The sequence below is a fragment of the Bos indicus genome, chromosome 18 (genome assembly GCF_029378745.1).
Source record: "Bos indicus isolate NIAB-ARS_2022 breed Sahiwal x Tharparkar chromosome 18, NIAB-ARS_B.indTharparkar_mat_pri_1.0, whole genome shotgun sequence".
Classification (NCBI taxonomy): Eukaryota; Metazoa; Chordata; class Mammalia; order Artiodactyla; family Bovidae; genus Bos; species Bos indicus.
In genome coordinates, this window is record NC_091777.1 from 57,298,491 (window position 1) to 57,322,361 (window position 23,871).

Sequence of the window (23,871 nt, forward strand, 5' to 3'; positions counted from 1 at the left end):
GCCTGACTGAAACGTTGTCCAAGGTGCTGAGGAGCCATGGGAGGGCTGAGTACAGGGGAAGGGACAGCTCTGAGTGCCAAAAGACCCCTCTAGAAACCTTGTGGGGAAGAGACTGGAGGATGTGAGGGCAAGAAGGAGTCTGCAGGGAGAGGGTCCAGGCAGGAAAGGACCTTGAAACCAGAGTGGGTATTGGGCTGTGGGAATGAAAAGAAGAAAGAGCAGAATCAGGAAGCAGAAGGGATAGAGTTTGGAGACTGATGGGCTGTGCAGGCTGGGTGTGCCTGTGGCCATTAGAATGAAAAATGTGTCCTCTCCTATAGGGATGAACTTGGCAACTGGAAGTAAAGGACAGTCTGATGGGAGATAAAAAGACATAAGGATGCTGAGAGGGAGTCTGGGCTGCAAAGGAACTGGGTCTGGAAATGAGTCCACTGAAGTCTGGACTGTTGTAATTACCAATAACAGAAACTCAAATAACCTAAGCAATAACACGGAATTAATTGAGTGAGTGATGGCTTCAGGCACAGCTAGATCTAGGTGCCTCAAACATCATCAGGAATCTGACTGTTTGTATCTTTGGTTTCTGCTTTCCTCCTGTTGTCTTTGCATTCAGGCAGGCTCTCTCCCCATATGGCAATGTGGTGGTCCCCAGCAGCTCAAACCTAGGCTTCAGCCAGCCTCTTAACCTCACTGGAAAAAGAAAGACCCTGTTGTATAATGGATCTAGCAAAAGTCCAAGGTTGACTATCCTAGATTGCTTTTCAGGCTCAGTTTAGTTCAGTTGCTCTGCTGCTGCTGCTGCTGCTGCTGCTAAATCACTTCAGTCGTGTCCGACTCTGTGCGACCCCATAGATGGCAGCCCACCAGGCTCCCCTGTCCTTGGGATTCTCCAGGCATCAGTCCCTCAGTCGTGTCCAACTCTTTGCGCCTCCATGGACTGCAGCATGCCAGGCTTTCCTGTCCATCACCAACTCCTGGAGCTTACTCAAACTCATATCCATAGAGTTGGTGATGCCATCAAAGCATCTCATCCTCTGTCGTCCCCCTCTCCTCTTGTAGGAGGAAACAGACAGAACAGGCTCTATCTTGAAAGCAGGACTCCATCTTGGGTCGGACTGTGGACTTTGAGCTATATGCCCAGTATCTATGGAAATGACATACCAACTGGAAAACCAGACCTCCTGGATGGAAGAACCCCAGGGCTCATACCTAGACTCTCCATTGCCTAAAAGAATACCCTAATTATCTGTGTAACCAAATAGAATCATAAATTATATTATGCTTATTGGGGTATGACCACAGGCCTATTGATAATTGTCCACTGTTAACTACCTAGGCTTAAGGCATATGAATCACGGGTTAACTTTGATTGTATCTTTCTCTTCCTTTGTTCAGACTAGTTTCAGGGAATTTGGGGAGGTGGGTTTGGGCACTTACACTTAGGGTACATAAGGTTTTCACAAAAACTGGTTGGGGTCCTTGGCTAAGAGGAGACTGCCTTGGGCCCGCCGGTGTAATAAACTGCACTTCACTATCTGCATCGTCTTTCTGCATGAGTTTGTTTCCTGGAACGCGTGGCTACAACACTCCTGCCTTCAATCTTTCCCAGCATCAGGGTCTTTTCAAATGAGTCAGTCCTTCGAATCAGGTGGCCAAAGTATTGGAGTTTCAGCTTCAGCATCAGTCCTCCCAATGAATATTCAGGACTGATTTCCTTTAGGATTGGCTGGTTTGATCTCCTTGCAGCCCAAGTGATTCTCAACAGTCTTCTCCAACACCAAAAATATTAGTGACTCAGAAAATCGAGGTGCTACTGCTAAAAAGCAGAGAACCAATGCTTATCAAGCAGGAATAACCGACAGTTAAGGCAACGACCAGTTGAAGTGGAGAGAAGCAGAGACAGACTGAGAAAGACAAAAGAAGGGGAAAAGTCTGGGCTTCTCTCCCCTGCTGAGAGCTCGGCAGACACAAAGAGGAGATGCCCTGTGGGCACCTCTGTGGCTAAACTCCTTCACTCCCAGCCCCTCCCCCATCCACTGGAGGTACCATGGCAACCAGGCCCCCTGCTCACCTTTCCCTCCCCTATATAGAACCAAGTTTCTGTTTGAATCTCGCCTGTATCTAAGCAGTTCCTGCGTGAAACAGGGATGAGCGGAGGGCAAGTGGGAACAGAAAAGGGATGACAGAGGAGGGGAGGACAAGGGGCCCGACAGAGGCAGCTATGAGAGCAGAGAGATGGGGAAAGAGGGAAAAGGGAGACTGGGAGAGATGGGGAGAGAGGTAGGGAGACAGAGAAGGGGTGATAGGGTTAGAGAGAGCCAGAAAACAATGAAGACAGAGAGGGATGGGGGGATGGGGCGATGTTGGGGAAACTGATGGAGGAGACTGGGGAGATGGAACAAGGGAAGGGGAGAGATGTGGGGAGAAAGAGGGCAGAGAAAACGAGGGAAAGAGTAGAGGAGAGATGGGGAGAGCGACAGGGAGAAGTCAGGATAAAGAAATGGGGAAAGAGGGAGGAAGGGAGGGGGACAGAGACGTGGGGAGCAGATGAGGAAGACAGTGCGAGTGACAGGAGTGGGGAAAGAGGCTCGAGGAGACCGGGAGACGTTGAGGAAGAAAATGGAAGCTGGGAAAGAAGGAACTGGGACACACAGCGGGTCCCAGAGATGAAAGGAAACCAGATGCCTATGTGGACGCAGCCGTCCACATTTTTCCCCCGGGGCTTCAAGAACAAGAGGGAGGAAGCAGCGGGGAGACAGAGCTGGGGCGGGTGGCCCAGTCAGAGCGCTTCTCCCCGTCCTCCTGAGACAACCCTCACCCGCCTTCCCAGGATGCAACAGGAGGTGGAGCCCCTGTGCTCCTCCGCCATGGGCAACCCCGGCATGCACAGGGACGCAGGTAACTCTCTGTGCGTTTGTACGCAAGCGTGGGGGTGGAGGGCCTTCATCCGAGCATTGTGTCACAGCCTGCCTTGCGGCGTGGCCGCGAGTGAGTTACTGGCCTTCCAAAGAGAGAGCTACCCCTAACATCTTGTGCCCACTAGGCAGTACCCTTTAAGACCGCAAACCGCCATTTCCCGTGAGCCTTTGCAGATCCCTGGCCAATGTTCTGGACCCGGAACTACATTTCCCATGAGTCTCTGGGGCCTTAACAAGTCTTCTGGAGGCCATGAGCCCCTAGAGACTCCCTGCCCTGGTCCCTCACACACTTTTTGTCTCCACCACCAGACTTAGCATCTTCTCCTGAAGCTACTCCTTCTCCCTGCTTACCCCCTACGACCAACCCAATCCAGACCCCAGGCATTGTTCCGCCGACTCCCGTTCCCTCCCACTGCCATCAGTCCCTAACCCTGTCTTCGTTCTCATTCTCTCTGTCCCATACCCACATACCCAGGTCAGGGCTTGTCCTCTTCCAATGGACCCTATCTCCACCTAACTCCCTGGCCTCCAGTTTCTTCCCTCCCCCTGGCCTCCAGTTTCTTCCTTCCCGCCCATCCCCTACGTAGCTCCAGAGAAAACTTTCTGACACCCAACACTAACCCTTTTTCTCCCTTACTCGCAGCTCTTCCATGTTCCCCATCACTCCCAGGATACGGCACCAGCCCCTCAATCCAGTGTTTGAGGCCCTATGTAGCCTGCGCCAGCTGTCAGGCTCATCTTCCAGGGCTGCCTATTTCCGCTCTACTTTAGCACAGCTCATTCATTCATTCATTTTCTCATTGAACATTTCTAAAGTAATATCTTGGTGACAATTCATTTGGCTAGCAGGTAATACAGAATTGGACTTAAGGCAGTATAAAGAATTCTTGTTGTTCAGTTGCTAAGTTGTGCCTGGCTCTTTGCGACCCCATGAACTGTAGCTCACCAGCCTCCTCTATCCGTGGGATTTCCCAGGCAAGGATACTGAAGTGGGTTCCCATTTCCTTCTCCAGGGGATCTTCCCAGCCCAGGGATCAAGCCCACGTCTCCTGCTTGGCAGGCAGATTCTTTACCACTGAGCGATGTGGAAAGCCCAGTATAAAGAATAGGAAAGACATTATCTCACTGTAAAAGAAGCCTATAGATGGAGCAGTGTTTGTGTTTGGGTGGATCAGCAGCTCAGTGAATGTTATTGAGAAGCTGATTTCTGTTTCCCTGCTTTTTAGTCTGGGATATATTTCTTTTGCACACTAGCTTGCATACCTCATGGTCACCAAATGGCTGCCAAAGTTCCAGGCATCACTTCCAAAGGTTTTAATCTTAAGAATTCCAAATAATCTCTCCTCACATCTCATTGGCCGGCACTAAGCACCCACTCACTCTTGTCTCAATGCCTGGCAAAAAGAATGAAATTATTATAATTATTTTAGTCATTGGGTCTATGCATCAGGTGGGAGAAAGTTTTTAAAGAATTTATATCTAATCCTACTTCAGATTCCAATTAACCAGGATCTCTAGGAATGGGGCCCTAGCATCTATAGTTTTTAACTGCTTGCCAGGTAATTATGATGAGCAGTAGGGGTCGAAGGCATTGGTTTACACTGGATGAGATATTTCTGAGGATCCTGGGGATTGGTGAGCCTCACCTGGTTCCCTCCCCATCTCTCCCACGGGTGGGGAATGGACACTCCTCAAGTGAGGGATAAGGATGGAAATCATTGACAGGGTCTCCCTTCTGGGTGCTGGCTGTAAGCACCTACTCTGTGCCAGGTGCTAGGCTAGGCACAGTAAATGCTCTAGTGGCAGAATGGGCAGTTTCTCTGTCCTCCAGTCTCTGTTAGTGCCTTTGAAAACCTCTTTTGTTTGGAGACCCCCCCACCCCACATCATCTCTAACCTAGACTGAGGCACCCACCTGATAAGTATACTTTATGTATCAATTCAGTTCAGTCACTCAGTCATGTCTGACTCTTTGTGACCCCATGGACTGCAGCATGCCAGGCTTCCCTGTCCATCAGCAACACCCAGAGCTTTCGCAAACTCATGTTCATCGAGTTGGTGATGACATTCAACCATCTCATCCTCTGTCATCACCTTCTGCCCCTGCCTTCAATCTTTCCTAGCATCAGGGCCTTTCCAAGGAGTTAGTTCTTTGCATCAGGTGGCCAAAGTATTGGAGTATCAGCTTCAGCATCAGTCCTTCCAATGAATATTCAGGGATGGTTTCCTTTAGGATTGACTTGGTTTGATCTCTTTGCAGTCCAAGGGACTCTCAAGCGTTTTCTCCCTGCTGTGCTAGTTTGCTTCAGTCATGTCCGACTCTTTGCCACCCCATGGACTGCAGCACACCAGGCTTCCCCGACCTTCATGATAGCCTAGAGTTTGCTCAAATTCATGTTTAGTCAGTTGGTAATGCCATCCAACCATCCCATCCTCTATCATCACCTTCTCCTCCTGCCTTCAATCTTTCCCAGTATAAGGGTCTTTTCCAAAGAGTCAGTTATTTGCATCAAGTGGCTAAAGGAGCTTCAGCTTCAGCATCAGTCCTTCCAATGAATAATTCAGGACTAATTTCCTTTAGGACTGATTGGTTGGATCTCCTTGCAGTTCAATGGACTCTCAAGAATCTTCTCCAACACCAACAGAACTCCAACAGTTCAAAAGCATCAAAACTTTATGTATAGCTCCAGAAAAATTTGAGTGGCATTGAGTTGACCAGTTGGCCCATTTTGTAGATCAATATTTGTTCATTTCAGTTTTTCTATTTTCTTTGTGGTATTTTGGAGCCAGTAACATTTTTAGCTTGTCAGGTTGCAAATTTTGGCTTAGGCCATTAGAAAGCCTGTGGGTCCCAAGTGGTTTGCCTGTAGTAGTGAATGAAATGATCCAGCCTGTTCTCATGCAAGGAAGGCAGACATGACACATGTTATCTCACAAATAATTAATAACCTACAATTGCAATAAGTACTCCTTAGCTTTGGGCCTGAAGAGAATTCTGGGAATATTCTCTTTTGCTTAAAGACCTTAGTCCTCCACCCACACACCCTTTGATGCCTCTGCATAAAATATCCCTTTCTTTGCAATTTCTTTCTTTCTTCTTCTTCTTTTTTTTTTTTTTTTTTAATGAGGAGGGTCTCTGCCATTTCTTTATTTGGCAAACTCCTCTTGTATCCCTGAAGTCTCATGGTAGACATCACCTCCTCCAAGGAGCCTTCCTTGATTGTGCCCAGACTGTCCACCTTGTGACACCTCCACTGTAGCAAGTACTGCACTTTACAGTGACTGCTTTCCCCACCAGACCAAAAGCTCTTGGAGGGCAGGGTGGAGGTTTCATTAATCTCTTTGTCTGCATCATCCTTCAGAGCACACAGGAGGCCTTAGAGGTGTCTGTTGATGTTTGAATGTATTATGTTTACTCAATTATTCAATAAGTACTCATTTATAAATGTATACCTTTATTAAGTTATGCATATACATTGAAACAAATATATTAAAATCATGGTTGTAATTTAGGAATCTTTATTTCTAATGCCACATTTCATAAGAAACAGTTTTATTCACAGTTTAAACATATCACTTTGATGTTACTAGAGTCATTTTCCAAGTCATTTCACACACTTTTCCAGGGCATATAATTTTATTTCTATCTGTGATAGGAATTTAAAAGATTTTTCTCTACTATGGAAAAATTCAAACATTCACAAAAATAGAGAAAATGTTTAGTAAATCCACACATTCCAATACCTAACTTCAATAACTATCAATATTTTGCTAATCTTGTTGCACCTAGGCACCCACACACACACTTTTTTGGGGGACATTCAATAGGACAAATTTGTTTTAAAACAAGTTTTAGAAAACAGACCTACCATGCCATTAATTACAACCAGCAAAAATTCATAAATTTTTCTTGAATATCATCTCATCTAGTATATATTTGAATTTCCCTAATTATTAAAGGTCAGATCAGGAAGCAACAGTTAGAACTGGATATGGAACAACAGACTGGTTCCAAATAGGAAAAGGAGTATGTCAAGGCTGTATATTGTCACCCTGCTTATTTAACTTATATGCAGAGTACATCATGAGAAACACTGGCCTGGAAGAAGCACAAGCTGGAATCAAGATTACTGGGAGAAATATCAATAACCTCAGATATGCAGATGACACCACCCTTATGGCAGAAAGTGAAGAGAAACTAAAAAGCCTCTTGATGAAGGTGAAAGAGGAGAGTGAAAACGTTGGCTTAAAACTCAACATTCAGAAAACGAAGATCATGGCATCTGGTCCCATCACTTTATGGGAAATAGATGGGGAAACAGCGGAAACAGTGTCAGATTTTATTTTTTGGGGCTCCAAAATCACTGCAGATGGTGACTGCAGCCATGAAATTAAAAGACGCTTACTCCTTGGAAGGAAAGTTATGACCAACTTTGATAGCATATTGAAAAGCAGAGATATTACTTTGCCAACAAAGGTGCGTCTAGTCAAGGCTATGGTTTTTCCTGTGGTCATGTATGGATGTGAGAGTTGGACTGTGAAGAAAGCTGAGCACCAAAGAATTGATGCTTTTGAACTGTGGTGTTGGAGAAGACTCTTGAGAGTCCCTTGGACTGCAAGGAGATCTAACCAGTCCATTCTGAAGGAGATCAGCCCTGGGATTTCTTTGGAAGGAATGATGCTAAAGCTGAAACTCCAGTACTTTGGCCACCTCATGCGAAGAGTTGACTCATTGGAAAAAACTCTGATGCTGGGAGGGATTGGGGGCAAGAGGAGAAGGGGACGACAGAGGATGAGATGGCTGGATGGAATCACTGACTCGATGGACGTGAGTTTGAGTGAACTCTGGGAGTTGGTGATGGACAGGGAGGCCTGGCATGCTTCGATTCATGGGGTCGCAACGACTGAGTGACTGAACTGAATTATTAAAAACTCTCATTTTTTACAGTTGGTTTGTTTTAATTAAGATCCAAACAAAGACAATATATTGCATTTGATGATTATATCCCTTCAGTCTTTATCCAATAAAGGTGCCTGGTTTGCTAGATGCCAAGAGCAGAAGACAAGCCCCTGACCTCCTGTTGTTCACATTATAATTAGAGACTCATAGAAATAAATGTAAAAATGCAGCTGTGATGACAGCCAATACATGGTGTTATGCATTCAAGACAGGAACTCTTCACATGCTCAAGGAGATGTGATGAGCTAAGTGAGGGGGAAGAGAGCACCACGTGGATTTACAGCATGTGTTAAGGTCCTGTGGCAGGAGTGGGGCATGGAGAGTTCAAGTCCCAGAAAGGTGATGTTTCTGGAATGCAGCAAGTGAGGAGGTCGATGGTGTCTGATCAGGCTTGAGACATCAGCAGGGTCTGGTCCTATGTGGTCTTGGTCTTAATTTATCCCAAAGACAATGAGAAGTCCTGGGAGGGTTTTGAGGAAAGTGGAGGTGGTGATGTGGTCAGATCTACATTTCAAAATGGTATTCTGAAGCTTCCCTAGTGGCTCAATGGTAAAGAATCCATCTGCCAATGCAGGAGTCATGGGTTCGCTCCCCATGGGAGATCCCATGGGAAGATCCCACATGCCCTGGGACAACTAAGCCTGTGGGCCACAACTACTGAGGCTGTGTGCTGCAACTATTGAAGCCTGCATGCTAGAGCCCATGATCCACAACAAGAAAAGCCACTGCAGTGAGAAGCCTGCGCACCACAACTAGGAAGTAGCCCATGCCCTCTGCAACTAGAGAAAAACCCATGTAGCAATGAAGAGCCAGCACAGCTCAAAATAAATAATTATAAAACAAACCAAGAAACAGTAGCAAAAAATGCTATTCTGATGGGATGAATGAAGGAGAGAGACAGAGAGGTTGAGAAGTTAGGAAGCTGTTGTGTAGACAATAGTGGGATGAGAAGCAGCAGACTGGGGGATTGAGAACATGTTCTGGATCCAGATGGCTCAATTTTTATCATGATTCTATCGCTTGGGCTGTGTGACCTTGGGAAAGTCACTTAACTTCTCTGTGCTTCTCTGTGTGGTGGGGAAGTGCCTAGATGAAACAAGATTGGCAAAATATTGATATTGATTGAAGCTAGGTATTGCAACATTTGTGTTCATTATACATCCTGATGTGAAGAACTGACTCATTTGAAAAGACCCTGATCCTGGGAATGATTGAAGGCAGGAGAAGGGGACGACAGGATGAGATGCTTAGATGGCATCTTTACTGACTCTATGAACATGAGTTTGAGCAAGCTCTGGGAGTTGATGATGGACAGGGAAGCCTGGCGTGCTGCACTCCATGGGGTCGCAAAGAGTTGGACACGACTGAGCGACTGAACTGAACTGAACTGATACATCATCTCTAGTTTAGTGTTAAACTACACTACCTCAGAAGTTGTTGTGAAGATTCAATGGAAAGAACTTTAAAAGGTGTTTGGCTTTGCAAAAGGGACTGTAAACATGTAGTTATTGTTACGTGCATGGACTTGAGGAGATTACTACATTGGAAGGATGGAAGGGAGGCCAGGATAGCCAGACAGAAATGCAGAGAGCTCAGCAGAGGGACCATACGTGATGCAGGGCAGGTGGTTCTCAAAGGGGATCTGTTTAAAATGCAGATTCTCATCCCGTAGGTCTGGAGGGGACCCTGAGAGGCTCCCCCAGACCACACATTGAGGAATGAGTCCCCATAGCAGGGGAGGACTTTATCCTGAAGGCAAGAGAAAGCCTCTGGAAATTTGTGAGCCTCTGAGAGGAAAAGATCACCCCAGTTGCCCTGCTAAAACAGATGGGAGGTGGGAAGACCAGGACCAGAGAGGGGGGCTTACTGTGGTACAAGCTGAGCCGTCTTGACAGCCTGACGCTAAAGACCGCCAGGAGTAGAGCTGGGACCTAGCTGTGTGCTGGAGACAGCCTGTCCCAGCTCACGAGATCTGAGTGGGGAAGTTTGCAAGCTGGTTGTTAAAACCACGAGTGAATGAGTGAAAGTAGCTCAGCGATATCTGACTCTTCGTGATCCCAGGGACTTTACAGTCCATGAAATTCTCTAGGCCAGAATACTGGAGTAGGTAGCCTTTCCCTTCTCCAGGGGATCTTCCCAACTCAGGGATCGAACCCATGTCTCCCGCATTGCAGGAAGATTCTTTACCAGTTGAGCCACAAGGGAAGCCCTGTTAAAACCATGGGTGCCATAACATTAGTCAGGGTGGGAGTACCCACACCATGAAAACTGGTGCCCGCTGAGAGAGAGAGAGAGAAAACACTTACCAGTACACCACACAGTCTACTGAATTGGAATAGAGGAGATGGTAACACATCAATGACTGAGTAAAATGTTGCTAGAGAAGACTTGGGGCTTCCCAGGTGGCACTAGTGGTAAAGAACCTGGCTGCCAATGCAGGAGACGCGAGACGTGGGTTTGATCCCTTGGTTGCGAAGATCCCGTGGCGGAAAGCCTGGCAACCCACTCCAGTATTCTTGCCTGGAGAATTCCGTGGGCAGAGGAGCCTGGCGGGCTATAGTCCATAGGGTCGCAAAGAGGAAGAGGAAATGGATTATGTGGGACAACCAGCAGTTGGCCATGAGAGACCAATTAGCTGACAAAGGGGTTGTGGAGAAGAGCTCAGATTTGAGAGCTGTTATCAAGCTCCAATCAGGAGGGCAGTTCTGAGGGTGTTGGAGAAACCACAGACCGGATTCAAATACTGCTGCGGTGAAGGAGCCAGGCTGGGATGACTGGAACAGGAAGCAGAAAGGGGCAGGTCCCTTCCTTTTCCTCCTGCCTTGCAGTCTCCCTCTTGCGCCCCCTTTAGGCAGAGTCTAAGGGGACCCCAAAAGTCAGAAGGGAAATGGGGTTAGTAGCGAGTCCCAGCTCTGGGGTATCCCACAGCTGGGTGGGGCAGGTGGAATCGGGCTGAGACACAACAGCCAAATAACTGGCAGAGGAGCTATCCTGGGAGTGGCATGGCCAGTCACTCGGTGATGCCATTTAAGCAGAATAAGGTGTGAGGAGTGCTCAGGGCAACCGATGTACTTGGGTTTTCCATCCCCAGGAGCGCTCCTTGTGGACCGAGAGACCCCAGAGGAGATGCAGGCACGGAGCCTGGGCAGATCTGTCAAATCCTCGTGAGTGGTCCTTGGCCCCGTGATTTCTGACCTCAGCTTCTCTAAGCGCGAGGGCATCGACCTCTGACCTTGGGAGGTCCCTGTCCAGTGGCTGTTTTCCCAGGAAACAGTATCTGCGTCAGGTTATTGCAGAATACGAGGCGCTGGACCGAGAGCTCCCGTGCATCCGAAAGTTTCCCATGCCGCCTGCCGCTCAGCCGCTTTGTCTGTGCATGGAGACCTCGGTGAGTGGCCCTCCCCAAGCCCGTTACCCCAGATCCCTGATGGGGCGGTGGACAGGACTTGAATCCAAGCTCTGCAGCTTAGCAGCTGAGGGCCTGGCACCAGGATAAGTGGCTGAAAATAAATTGTGAATTTGTCAAAGGGGCCATCGTTGAGAGAGGCGGAGAGAAGGGAGACAGAGGACAGGGGGAATCCTGCTAACCCGTCTACTAGGAAAATCTGTAAAATGGACAGATAGTGCAGAAATTCATTTTAAAAAAGCTTAGGTGTTTGACAGATTCAGCGAAGTGGTTACGCCGTGTATGGTTTCTGTGGCCATTCCTGCTTCAGCAGAGGTAGCTATTAAGGTGTCACCCTTTAATTTGAGAATTAAATGAGGCTTGCCAGGCACAAGCCTTCGAGTGTTCCCTCAGCTGATCTGTGTCACTTTACCCTGACGTAGGGATCACCGTTCTTGTTGACAAGGCCAATCCACACTCCATTGCTTCTCTTCTTTGTGTCTTTGAACATGAAACAACCCCATCCCCACCTCTGCCACTCAACATATACACCCAAGGCTTGCTTTCCTGGAGGTGACCAATTTCTTGATTTCATTGTAGCTTCTTGGCAATTTTATATATGACATATGGTATCACCCTCCACACGGTAATCTGAGACTGAAACGTTAGTGATCAATGTGTTTTCTGAATGTTAAATAGATTGACAAGATGTCAAACCCTCCCCTACGATCCCTATTTATTGACAAAGTAACAGTCCTTAAAATGCTAATGTGACTATAAAAGGAAAAATGTACAGCTTAAATCCTTGCGGAAATCTTCAAGGGCTGCCAAAACCTCACCATCCAACGCAGGTTGCTGGAAAAGTTTTCAATAGATAGGCAAAGTTGGCCAACTGGTGAATCATTTAGCCGACTGTTCATTGACTTTTGGCAAATCGGCTTGGTGAGGATTGATTTTGTTTTTCTGAGAATGACCTAGAATGGCAGCAGATGCTTTTCTACCTGAAAAATTCCTTTCCTCCTCGCTCTGGCAGGTTCTGCAGGTGGGGTCTAGGGTGGGGACTTTTGCACCTGAACTTAACTCGGGTGTCCCCGACATCCCCAGCCTGAAGAGGACCTTACCCACGTGGAGGTGCTGGAGGCCCTGGAAGCCGAGTTCCCCGGGGCCATGGAGAGTGGGCGCGTGAGCAGCATCCGCTTTGAGAACATGAACGTCATCTGTGGGACTGCTGGACGCCGGGACCGGTGAGTCCTTGGCGCGGGTGAAGGGCCTGGAGTGATAGGCCCGCCGTGAACACGATGAGGGGGCGGAGCCAGGAGTGAGGGCGGAGAGAGGCGGGGCGGGGACGTTGGATGGGCGTGGCCGGGAGCTAACGGAAGGTGTGGGCCAATAGGAAGCGCAGTGAGGGGCGGGGTGGGGAAGGGACAGTTAGTGAGAGGGCGGGGCCGGGAGTGAGGGCTGAGAGAGGCGGGGCGGGGCGGAGACCTTGGGTGGGCGTGGCCAGGAGGTGCGGGCCAACAGGAAGCGCATCAAGGGGCGGGGCAGGGAGGGGACCGATAGTGAGGGGGCGGGGCCTGGAGCGCCCAGAGAAGGTTGTGGTAGCTAGAAGGACCCCTACCTGGCTGAAAGGCGGCGCTAGCGGTAAAGAACCCGCCTGCAAATGCAGAAGTAAGAGACACAGGTTCCATCCCTGGGTGGGGAAGGTCCTTTGAAGGAGGGCATGGCAACGCACTCCAGTATTCTTGCCTGGAGAATCTCATGGACAGAGGAGCCTGGCGGGCTAGAGGAACCTGATGGGCTACGGTCCATAAGGGAGCAGAGTCGGTCACGACTGAAACGACTTTGTATGCACCCACACGGGAGCCTAGAAGGGGCGAAGCCGAGAGTGGGTGCGGTGGGGGAGCAGGGCCAGGTGAGATCGGAAAAGAAGGCGGGATCTGGAGAGAGGAGCCAGACTTTCAGTGACCCAGGTGGTGACGGGGATGCGCAAGACCGAGGAGTGGGGTCGGAACACGAGACAGCAGCTATGAGCCTGAGCACCTTGCAGGGCGGGGTCAGAGTGATCCCGTGGGTCTAGACTGTCTGGTGGCGGGTGGGACCAGGCCTGAGAGCAGCACTGAAGGGGCGAGGCAGCCAGTGCAGTGGCGGTTTAGAAATATGGAGCCTCGACAGAACCAGGCTCAGGGAAGACAGAGCCTAGACTGACCCCCCTGAGGGTCGAAGAACAGATTGACCCCGACGAGAGTGCAGGCCTGGCGAGTTTAGGGACGCAGCGACAGGTTGAGGGACGAGTCGGTAAACGAACTCAGGGATCAGGCAAGGACTCTCCAGCAACCAGGGGCGGGGCTGGGGCCGCTAGCGATTCCCCCTCCGTCTCCGCCCCGCTCCTCTCCCTCTGGCCTTTTCCCCTCGCAGGTGGCTCATCATGGTCACGGACTTCCAGACTCGCTCGCGCCTGCTGCGCTCGGGGCTTCGACTCCGTGGGAACCTGCATCCTCTCGTGCGCCACGACGAACTGCTCCTGAGCGATTACCGCCTGCACCTGCGCCGTTCCCTGGTCCGACGGCGCATGCTCGAGGCTCTGGGGGCGGAGCCGACCGAGGAAGACTGACATTTAGGGGGGCGGGCCCCGGCTGCGCTTGCGCACCGCCCCTCTGGCGCGGGATACCCACCGGGAACCTCAGAGGAAAAGGGGAGTTGCCTCCCCAGGAAGGAGGCGGGGTCGGCTCGAGGGGGTGGATACTGTGAGTTTAATTATAAAGAATGACCTGGTACAAAAGCCATTTCTCTCTGCAAAATCTTGGTGGGGAGTCAGGGGGAGGGTGGTGATGGGGGGTAGGGACGAACCCCCATGATATAATTCCGCCTCCCTTGTCTTCCCCTAGTCCCTGCGAATGGACGCCTGGGTCGCAATCCCTTGAGGGGTGAATTCCGAGGCTCGTGAGAGGGAAGACCCGGGCGCCGTGGATTTGAACGCGTGCGATCCCTGTCCCAGCGAGAACCAGACGTCCTCTTCAGCCCCCCTCCTCTTCCTCCTCCTACCCCCCCTTGGAAGACAATTCTCGGGCTTTATTTCAGGTTTTTTTTTTTCTGGATTTTTTTTGTGTGTTCTAGGTTTTTTTTTTTTGTTTTTTTTTTTGTATTTTGTTATTGTTCCTCTTTTTGCTTTGTCGCTTCTCTCCACCCCGCGCTGCCCCCCATCCAGTACCTTCCCCCTCCCCAGCCCAACCTCTCCTACCCCCCTCCCCACCCCCCACACCCTCCCCAACCCCGCGGCACCCATCCAGAATGAACAAGCCCTTGATAGACGAGCGCCGCGCAGGCCCCCTGCGGACGGGGGGCATCCGACAAGGGGGAGGGGGCGGGTAGGGGCCCAGCGCGACCTCCGCCCCCCTCCTCGCCACCCCTCCCCCCTCCCACGACCCTCCCACAAGGTTCCCCGCAGATCCCTGACGTGGTAAGGGGGGAGGGTTGCAAGCACCCTCCCCCCAAGGACGGAGCGCCCCCCCCTCGGGGGTAGGGGGCAGCAGAGGGGGAATGGGCTTGGGGGAAGGAGGGGGAGCTCCCTTCTTTGGCAGCTGAACATGGTGGGGATCAGGGGCGATGCCCTCCCCTTTTTGCCCACAGTAGGGGAGGGGGCTTTCCAGGGGAAGGGGGTGGCTTAGAATTTCCAAGCCCTAGGAATAGAGGGACAGGGAAGCGTGCAGGGAGGAACAGCCATGCTGGAGGGAGGAGTTTCTGGGAGAGACGGAAAGTTCAGGAGATGGGGGGAGGTGGTGCCGTCGTGCAAAATGGATGGACCGGAAGTCGGAGGAGGGAGGAGCTGAGAGGGCAAAGACTGGGGCAGGGAGAGGAGGAAGCGAGGAAGCAAAGTGGGCAAGAACTGAGAGTGCACAGGATCTTCTCTTGCCAGAAAAAGTGTACAGAGCGAAGAGAATAGGCAGAGTGCAAATGATCATAAGAGCTGATCTTTGGGGGCAGGGGAAAAAAACTGCCAGGAAAAGAAACAATAATACAGTCCCAAGAGCGTGTGGAATGAGATGAGTGTGCAAAAGGAAAGAGGCTGCAGAGTTCTCCAAGAGAGATGGAAAAAGTTACCCAAGAACAACCAGAAATTCAAGCATGAGCGTGCAAGGCAGGGCTGCGGGGTGCAAGAGCCTAGTTAAGGACGAAAAGACGGCTTCAAGAGAGCAGGGAAAGTGCTGGGGAGGATGCGTGTGCAAGAGCGGGCGTGCAAGAAGCTTCATCAAAGAGTTGACAGTGGAGATGGACAAGGATCTGGGAAAACGACGGGGCGAGGGAGTGGGGAAGCCTGGCAGAGAAGAAGATAAGGTTCCTGGGAGGCGAGGGTACAAGCAACAGTGGGGGAGGGGGGAGGGGCAAGGAGGTGGCGTGGGAGTGTCACTGTGAGACGGAGGGATGGGTAGAGTGAGGATGTGGGGGTGCAGGATTAAGAGGAGAGGGTGCTTCAGGAGAACGGAGGCGCGAGTCTAGGGGGAGGCGCACGGTCTGAGAGAGGGCGAGGGAAAGGGTGTCCCAAGTGTGTCTGCAGCAAGGGCCCAGAGATTCTTCAGGAGAAAGGGGTGGGGGAGGGGAGGGCGCCCGTGGGAAGAGTCTGAGACCAAGGGGCTGTGGAGCGTGGGGAGACAGACGCCGTGGTGTGCCAGGGAAGCGGAGCGTGAGCCGGAAGCAAAGGCAGGCGGAGGAAGCCAAGGCGGAGCGCGCAAGACAGCCAGAGGGCGCATTTGTGCAAAATTGTAGCCCAGGAAGGGGAGAGAGGTGAGCAGGCGTGCAAAGGAGCGTGCAAGAGCCTGGGGGGGCGGGGGCTGCTGTGTGTGCTGGGGAGAAGGGAGGGTGGGGAGAGCCAGGGGCCTGGAGATGGAGGGAAGGGTGGTTAGAGGGGCGGCAGATGGTGGAATCTGAGGGCGTCCCCTTCCTCTGCGGCCTGGGGTACGACCCCCAACCGGTCAGGCTCAGGGCTGACCCTCTATGGCTCTGTCTGTCCCCCGCTCCCCAAAATCGACCCTTCCCTCCTTCTCCATTCCCCCGTCTGTGATTTCCTCCAGCGCCCCTCCGCTCCCCCCACCCCTTCACACACACACACAGTCTTGTGTCAGCTGCCCCCTCCTGTGAGGTGCAAATGTCTGGCCGGGATCAGGCCACCTGGTGACCTCCGGCCTTGGGAGACAAGGGTCAGGGCGAAGTTCTAGCAGAGTCCCTGGCCCGGGGAGAGAAGGACGGTTAGGTTGGGGGGGGGGGGCGGACAGAGGTCAAGAGGCCAGTAGGCTCAAGGGTTCTGTGGACGGGCTGGTCCGTCCAGGCCAGCCATCACCTCTCCAGGAAAAACTTGAGAGCCCGGTCGATGTTCATGCGGTGTCCCACCCTGGTCACCCCCAAATCGACGTAGTCCTCCTTGGTCAAGGCGGGAAGGTGGGAGCCATCGATCTCGTGGTCCAGGAACCGGGCCCGGTGTTCGGCCAAGCCCAGCCACTCTAGCCAGTCAGCCACATCGAACTTGGTCCAGAAGCCCAGAGGTTTAGCGCCGAACGGCTTGTCCGGGGGCAGGGAAAGCAGGCGGGTCGGTGAGAGGGAGCGGGAGGCCCCTGACAAGGCCCCGCCGAGACCCCCGGATATCCCGGGGTGCGGCGGTACAAAGACGGGGGCAAAGGGGTCGGCCGAGCCTCCTGCCCCTCCGGTGGGGGAGCCTCGGATGTCAAAGAGGCCCGGGTAGAGGGGTCCGGAAGGCAGGATGGGTAGGGACGAGGGCCGGGGCGCAGGGCTGACCTTGTGCTCCGAGGCGGGCAGCAATGAGGGGCTGGGGGCCCGGCGGAGCAAAGGTGGGCGCATCTCGAACTCCACGCCCTGGAGGTGGCGGGCGGACGTGGAGGAGGAGGAAGCCGATGGGGAGGTGGCCCCCGGGGCTGCAGCGGCTGAAGGGGACACCGCGGTTCCCGTGGGGAGTGGCGGCAGAGGTGGTTTGGACCAGTTCTGAAACAGGCTGCTCACGGGTTTGGAGAGGAGAGAGGACTGGGAGTCTTCGGAGAGTCTGGAATGTGATACGGGGGCGGGGGTGGAAGAGAAGGGTGGGGGGTGGGGGGCAAGGGCGGGGCAAGAAAGAGGCAGAGGTCAAGATATAGGGAGAGAGGAAGAGAGACAGGGCGGTGGGTAGAGAGATGGGAAGAGATGGAAGGGGCGAGCGAGGGGGTAAGATGGATGTCAGGACAGAAAATGAAGGGAGAGAAAAGTAAGAGGACAGGGAGGGCGACAGTCGAGAGAGATGAAAGAAAAAGAGACATTAAATGATAATAATAATAATCGCCACCACTTACTGATGCTCACGTGTGCCAGGCATTGTTCTAAGTGCTTTTACAGATCACATCTCAATGGAATCCCCGTGACAGCCCTGATGCAGGTTACTATTATTATCAGCAGCACAGAGAGGTTAAGTAACCTGCCTAAGGACACACAGCCAGGAAGTGGCAGAGCCCAGTTATATGGCACCAAAGTCTGAGCTCTTAACCACTACCCTATACTGCCTTTCGGGGTATGGCCAAGTCACAGCAGAGTGGAAGACAGGGAGACGGTGAGAGAGGAACAAAAAAAAGAAGGGGAGCATTCAGGGGAGAGAGATGGAAGGGGACAGGGGACAGAGAGAGAGAGAGAGATGAGAGGGCGATGAAAGAGAGAAGAAACGAGGGGAGAAAAGGGTTCCCCTCATCCCTTTAGCTCCCTCCACAACAGTCCCTGCCTCAGGGCCTTTGAATGGTTCCCTCAGCTTAGTGCTCTCGTCCCTTGAGGAGCCACACAGTTTGCTCCCTTCCCTCCTCCACTCTCTGTTTAGCTTGCCTTTTATTTGAGACACCTCTCCCAAACCATCCCATTGTATTTTTTCCCTAGGATGACAGCAATGACTTTGTTTCCTGTCTGACCTCCACCTCTGCTTATCAGGCTGTGAGCTCTATAAGGGATATGCATTGCTTGTTTTGTCCACTGCGGGATTCCCTCCCTCTCCCCCTGAAGGGTGGAGAAGGAAATGGCAACCCACTCCAGTGTTCTCGCCTGGAGAATCCCAGGGACGGGGGAGCCTGGTGGGCTGCCATCTATGGGGTTGCACAGAGTCGGACACGACTGAAGTGACTTAGCAGCAGCAGCAGCCCCCTGAAGGGCGCCCGGTAACAGAACAGATGGCAAGTCAATCATTGGTGGACAGGTCAACTAAACTAAGCATCCTTTCCTCTGTCATCAGTGAGATGCCTCAAGATCTCAAAGACCTTAAAAACCACCTTAGAATATCACTGTAAGGATATCAAACCCTCGAGCAGAATTAAAGTAAGCTCTGAAGAAGGACAAGAGGGTTAAAAAACCTCCTGACACTGTGTGTCTGAGTCAGGAATGTGACTATACTTTCCCTTAGATTAGAAGGGCTTGACCTTTGAGCTGATTCCAACTAGCTAGCTGCTTTGGAAAACTTCCTCCATCTATACTTGATGGCCTTTTAAGAGACCCCCTCCCCTCTTCCATCTCATGGTACAGTTGGCCTCAAAAACCCTTTTAGGTGAGTTCTATGCCTGCCTCCTTCTACAGAGAAGTAGATTCCTTTGCTGAAGGTCACCCAGTTAGCAAGTGCGGGGCTGGAAGCAGGCCCCCCCCCAAAAAAAAAACCCCCAAACCTAGCTCCAAAACCATGCTTGCAACCACCATGCCCTAAAGCCTCTTGTCTTGAAACAACACTAGGCTCAAAGGGACACGAAAATTTCAGGGGTTGTCAGAACTGACAACCCACCAAGGAAACGGACATCGGCAAGTTGTGCTCCAATCTCCTCTGTTCATCACTCTTTTTGTTCATCATGGAATGTGGGTTGTCATGGTGATGGGAGGAGATCACAGAAGCTACTGAGATAAAGGGAAATTTCGAGTGCCTGGGAAAGCATGCTTCTCTAAGGGCAAACTTCTCCAAGCCAACCTGGTTTCTGTTTTCTTTCTACAGCCTAAAGGGACAGGGTTGGTGTGGGAGGTGGACTCAGGTACCCACAGCATCAGCCCTCTGGCTTCCACTGCCAACCGCCAGCCCTGCACCCTGCTCACCTCTGCCGCTGCAGGGAGGAAGTCCGCTCGGGGACGTAGCTGGCTCCCCCGTGGTGGCTGTCCCCGCTTCCCCCGCTGCCTCCCCGGGCCCAGGGCAGAGCGCCACCAGCTGCCGAGGAGCCCCCAAACTGCTGAAGCTTGGAGCTGAGTTCACTGATGATGCTGGCTTTTACAGTGGCCAAGGCTGAGGCCTGAGGTTGGGCTAAGGGCCCCGGCAGGGGGGGCGGCGGCGGGCCCGGGCCCTCCTCCCAGGGCAGCAGCTTTCGAGGGAGGGAGGAGGCCGACGGCAAGGGCACTGGCGGACCTTCCGGCTCTACAGCCACGGGGCCGCCAGCCACACCTGCCGTCGAGGATCCCGGACAACCGCTCAGGGCCAGCAGCCCATCGGTTCCCGCCCCCGTCACCGAGACAGTGGGGCTGGTGGGAGTGATAGGGTCTCGGAGTCCCCCACCGGGGCCCGGCCGCAGGCCTCCGCCGGCCCCGAGCGCCCGGCCCCGGAGCTTAGAGGGAGTCATGAGCTGCGGGGGGTATGGGGGGCCAGGAGTGCCGCTGCCCCCGAAGGCCTGGCCATCCAAGTAGGCCACGTAGGTATCCAGGAGCTCTGGTCCACCGGCCACGCTGGCGCCACCACTGCCTCCAACGCCGCCAGTTCCACCCCCTGCGCCGCCCCCGCCTTCAGCGGACAGGCTGCTCAGCGTGGAGGCGCTGCTGATGGTCTCCAGGGGGTGGTCGCTGCTGCTCCGACTGTCCACCTCCTCAATACCAGAATCCGTGCCCGGGGGAGGGTCTGGGCCAGGCTGGGGGGCTGGGGGAGCCGGAGCGGCTGGGGCGGGAGGGCCTGGCGGAGGGGGGTCCCCAGGAGCCGCGGGGGCCCCCTGGGTCAGCGTTGCCACCTCGCTGTCATAGGAAGTCAGGCTGGATGCGGTCGAGTCCAGGGTGGGAGGGGCGGCGGCCACGGCCGGGGGCGGCACAGAGGGCAATGGGGTGGTCGGGGTGGGTGGGTCCGGCAGCGGGTGGGGAGGCCCCGGCGTGAGAGGCGACTCCGGCTTCTCGAAGCTGTTGGAAAACTCGAGGGGCGGGGGCAGCGGTTCCACAAAGAGGAATTCGCCGTCTTCCACGTCTACTGAGGGGGCGGGCGGCGGCAGGACCAGCAGGGGGAGCCCGTTCTCTTCACTGCCCCGCGGGGAGGTCGGCGAGGGCGGCACAGAGCGGCGCGGGCTGGGCGGCGGGACCCCCGGCCCGTCCTCCGAGGGGGGCCCCCTTCCACCCGCCCCGCCGGCCCGGGGCTGGCAGTTCTCCAGGAACCGCACGTGGAGGGGCAGCCGCTCGGGCTCCTCCGGGGGGGCGCCAGATCTCCAGGGCTTGCTTACCCCGGGGTGCGGGGCTGGGGGCTCGGGCCCCAGCTGCAGCAGGAGGGGCCCGACCCCGGGAGCTGTGGGAGGCAGGCGGTGCAGCAAGGAGCGTCGGGCCGCCGGTGGGCTGGCCGGAAGGGACTTCTCCTGGCTGCCCAGCCCTGCCCGGTACCCCAGCTCCCGGCGGGCCGGGTCCGGGGGCGAGGCTCCCCAGAGGCGCAGCACTGGCTCGTGGTGGGCGTGGGGCGAGTGGTGGTGCGGGGTGGGCGGCGGGGCCTCGTAGCGGGGCGATGGGGGCCTTGGAGGGGGCTGGGGGGGCCCACCGCCCTCCGAGGACTCCTTCAGCGCCCGCTCCCGGGCGGCCAGGGCCAGCCCGAGTGGGGAGGCCGGGTCCAGGGCCTTGCCGGTCAGCGGGTGGACCAGGGGTCGCGGCGGCAGGAAGCTGGTGAAGGCGCTGCTGCCCCCGTAGGCTCGGCCGCCGGCCGCGTAGCCCGCGTAGCCGCTGCCGGCGCCCGCCGACTCCAGCCGGAGGTAGGGCTCGGCCGAAAACATGCCTTCGTCGATGGACTTGGAGTGGCGCAGCCGGGGGCCCGGGGGCGCCCCTGGGCCCAGCGAGCTGTCGCCGCCGTCCTCGTCCCCCGCGTCGGTGGAGAGGAAGAGCGTGGACCGCCGGCGGGCTTCGTTCTGCCAGCCCCCTTCCCTCCGAGCCGCCCCCACCAGGGCCGCTCCGAACTGGCTGGTGAAATCCAGGGTGGCCGGGCCGCTGGGCGAGGCGGGGGTGGGCACAGGCGAGGGGGACGGCGGCACGGGCGACACGGCCGGGGCGGGGCTGGGCGCGGAAGAGCCGCCGCCGACCCCGCCGCCCGCGGCCTCGGGCTGGCTCGGGGGCTCCGCCTCGGTGCTGCTCCCCTGGCTGCTGCGGCCGCTGCTACTGGTGGATGGCGCCTTGATGATGATGGTGGGGATGGGGATGGAGTTCTTTTCCGACGGGGCGGCCGCGGCCGGCGGCGGCGGCGGCGGCGGCTGCGGGGACGCCGGAGACGTGGGCGAGGGGGCAGGCGGGAGGCCGCCGCCCTTCTGGGGCTCGCCTTCGACGACTTTGGTCTGCTTGACCAGCGGGCCCTTGCGCCCGCGGCCGGAACGGGCGGGCACATACATGGCCGCGCTGGCCGCCCGCGGAGGCAGCTGGAAGTAGCGCAGCGCTGGAGCCTGGGAGGGGCCGCCCGCGCCGCCCCCGCTGCCGTGGTGCGACGGGGACAGAGCACCCGGGGTCGGGCTGGGCCCGCCGCCCCGCCAGCCTCGTAGGCTGGGCTGGGGCCCCAGAGCCAGGCGGGGTGGGGGGTCGTCGGGGGAGCCGCCAGTCTCCATCTCCGGGGCGTGAGGCGGGTGGGCATGGTGGTGGTGGGGCTGGGGGGGCGGGGCGTGGTGGTGGTGGTGGTGGGGCGGGTGGTGGTGGGGTGGGGGCAGGGGCCCGCTGTGATACAGGCTCTTCTCTCGGCTCCCTATCCGGGTGTCAGGGGGAGCAGGCCCATCGAAGGACGCCGGGGACGAGGCCGGGTGGGTGCCACCTGAGCTGGGGTTGAAGGGCCCACCCCGCGGAGAGGGAGTGAGGCGGCCGGAGGAGGATGGGGCTGGAGGCGTGCTGTAGGGGGGCTCTGGTGGGGACGTGGTGGGCGGCGGGGGGATGTCCTCCGAACCAGGCACAGACAGACTGCGGCTGAACTTCATGGCTGGGGGTGCTAGGTAGGGTCTATCGTCCTCTGCAGCCCCTGGGAAGACACAGAGGATCCAGGAGCAGGGCTGGGGTGGGAGGGGTGGTCTCCCCTAACCCTATGGAGCTACAGTATTACAACAGCAGCACCCATGATGATACTGATGGTGACACCCTGCTGCTGCTGCTGCTGCTGCTGCTGCTGCTGCTAAGTCGCTGCAGTCGTGTCCGACTCTGTGTGACCCCATAGACGGCAGCCCACCAGGCTCCCCCGTCCCCGGGACTCTCCAGGCAAGAACACTGGAGTGGGTTCCCATTTCCTTCTCCAGTGCATGAAAATGAAATGAAAGTGAAGTCGTTCAGTCGTGTCTGACTTTTAGCGACCCCATGGACCGCAGCCTACCAGACTCCTCTGTCCTTGGGATTTTCCAGGCAAGAGTACTGGAGTGGGGTGCCATGGCCTTCACCCAGTAGGTGTTAAAGAGGAACATTAGTCCAGAGCTTCCTTCCCCAGCTGTGGTAAATGCAAATCCTCTCGATACAGTAATTCAGGTTGTGCACTGCACAACAGCAAACAGCAGAGGGAGCAAGAGAGGTGGGGCGAAATTCAGATGTACTTCCTCCCCAGGCCAGGAGGGGGCGCCTTTTCTAAGTCGTCCAAAGGTATAATATAGGATAAGAGAAGGCAATGGCACCCCACTGCAGTACTCTTGCCTGGAAAATCCCATGGACGGAGGAGCCTGGAAGGCTGCAGTCCATGGGGTCGCTGAGGGTCAGGCACGACTGAGCGACTTCACTTTCACTTTTCACTTTCATGCATTGGAGAAGGAAATGGCAACCCACTCCATGTTCTTGCCTGGAGAATCCCAGGGACGGGGGAGCCTGGTGGGTTGCCGTCTATGGGGTCGCACAGAGTTGGACACGACTGAAGTGACTCAGCAGCAGCAGCAGGGGTCTTTTTGAAGAAGGAAATGGCAACCCCAGTATTCTTGCCTGGAGAATCCCATGGGCAGAGGAGCCTGGCTAGCTGCAGTCCATGGGGTCGCAAGAGTCGGACATTACCTAGTGACTAAACCACCACCACCACCACCACCACCAGGCGTCTCTTGCGGTGAGCGAAACTGGCTTGAGCCAGGAAGAGATACCTTGTTTATATGCATAGTTCTAGATTTCTTGTATAGGCAGAAAAGCAATGTAATTAGTACATCAAATCTGTGATTTCACAGATGGAGCTCAGGATGAGGTTAATATTTTAAAAGAGGGAGCCAATTTATAGGTAAGCAATGTCAGGTGGATGTAAGGGTAGCTGTTACTAGGCAAATGAAATGGGTGGACTGTGGACACCGAAGTTGGGGAAAAGCTAGATTCAAGCAGCAAGCCAACTTGGAGAAAACCAGAGGAGTGAAATCTTTTGCCTACTGACCAACTGCCAGGGCTTAGTCCTTGACTCGCTCTTCACCT

The 23,871-nt window shown here is 54.6% G+C and overlaps 2 protein-coding genes across 5 annotated transcripts in view; one reads left to right on the forward strand and one right to left on the reverse strand.

The window, feature by feature from the left end:
• The first annotated feature begins 2,453 nt into the window (after positions 1-2,453).
• C18H19orf81 (chromosome 18 C19orf81 homolog) lies at positions 2,454-14,453 on the forward strand. Of its 2 annotated transcripts, XM_070772220.1 has the most exons (5): positions 2,468-2,898; positions 10,969-11,041; positions 11,145-11,265; positions 12,367-12,506; positions 13,678-14,453. In XM_070772220.1, the coding sequence occupies exons 1-5, from the start codon at positions 2,667-2,669 to the stop codon at positions 13,871-13,873; spliced, it is 762 nt and encodes a 253-aa protein (XP_070628321.1). In that variant the 5' UTR covers positions 2,468-2,666; the 3' UTR covers positions 13,874-14,453. The 2 variants fall into 2 exon arrangements, with proteins under 2 accessions (XP_070628319.1, XP_070628321.1); XM_070772218.1 differs by lacking the exons at positions 10,969-11,041; positions 11,145-11,265; positions 12,367-12,506; positions 13,678-14,453 and adding an exon at positions 6,994-8,360 and having other exon boundaries at positions 2,454-2,898.
• A 693-nt stretch (positions 14,454-15,146) lies between these two features.
• The window catches only part of SHANK1 (SH3 and multiple ankyrin repeat domains 1), a 50,105-nt gene continuing 41,380 nt past the window's right edge, over positions 15,147-23,871 (reverse strand). For all 3 annotated transcript variants that reach the window (XM_070772167.1, XM_070772166.1, XM_070772165.1), the window contains 2 exons: positions 19,348-22,468; positions 15,147-17,308 (listed from right to left, as the gene is read on the reverse strand). In XM_070772167.1, the coding sequence (XP_070628268.1) occupies positions 16,591-17,308; positions 19,348-22,468 (3,839 nt within the window). In that variant the 3' untranslated portion in view covers positions 15,147-16,590. The remainder of the gene's footprint in view (positions 17,309-19,347; positions 22,469-23,871) is intronic.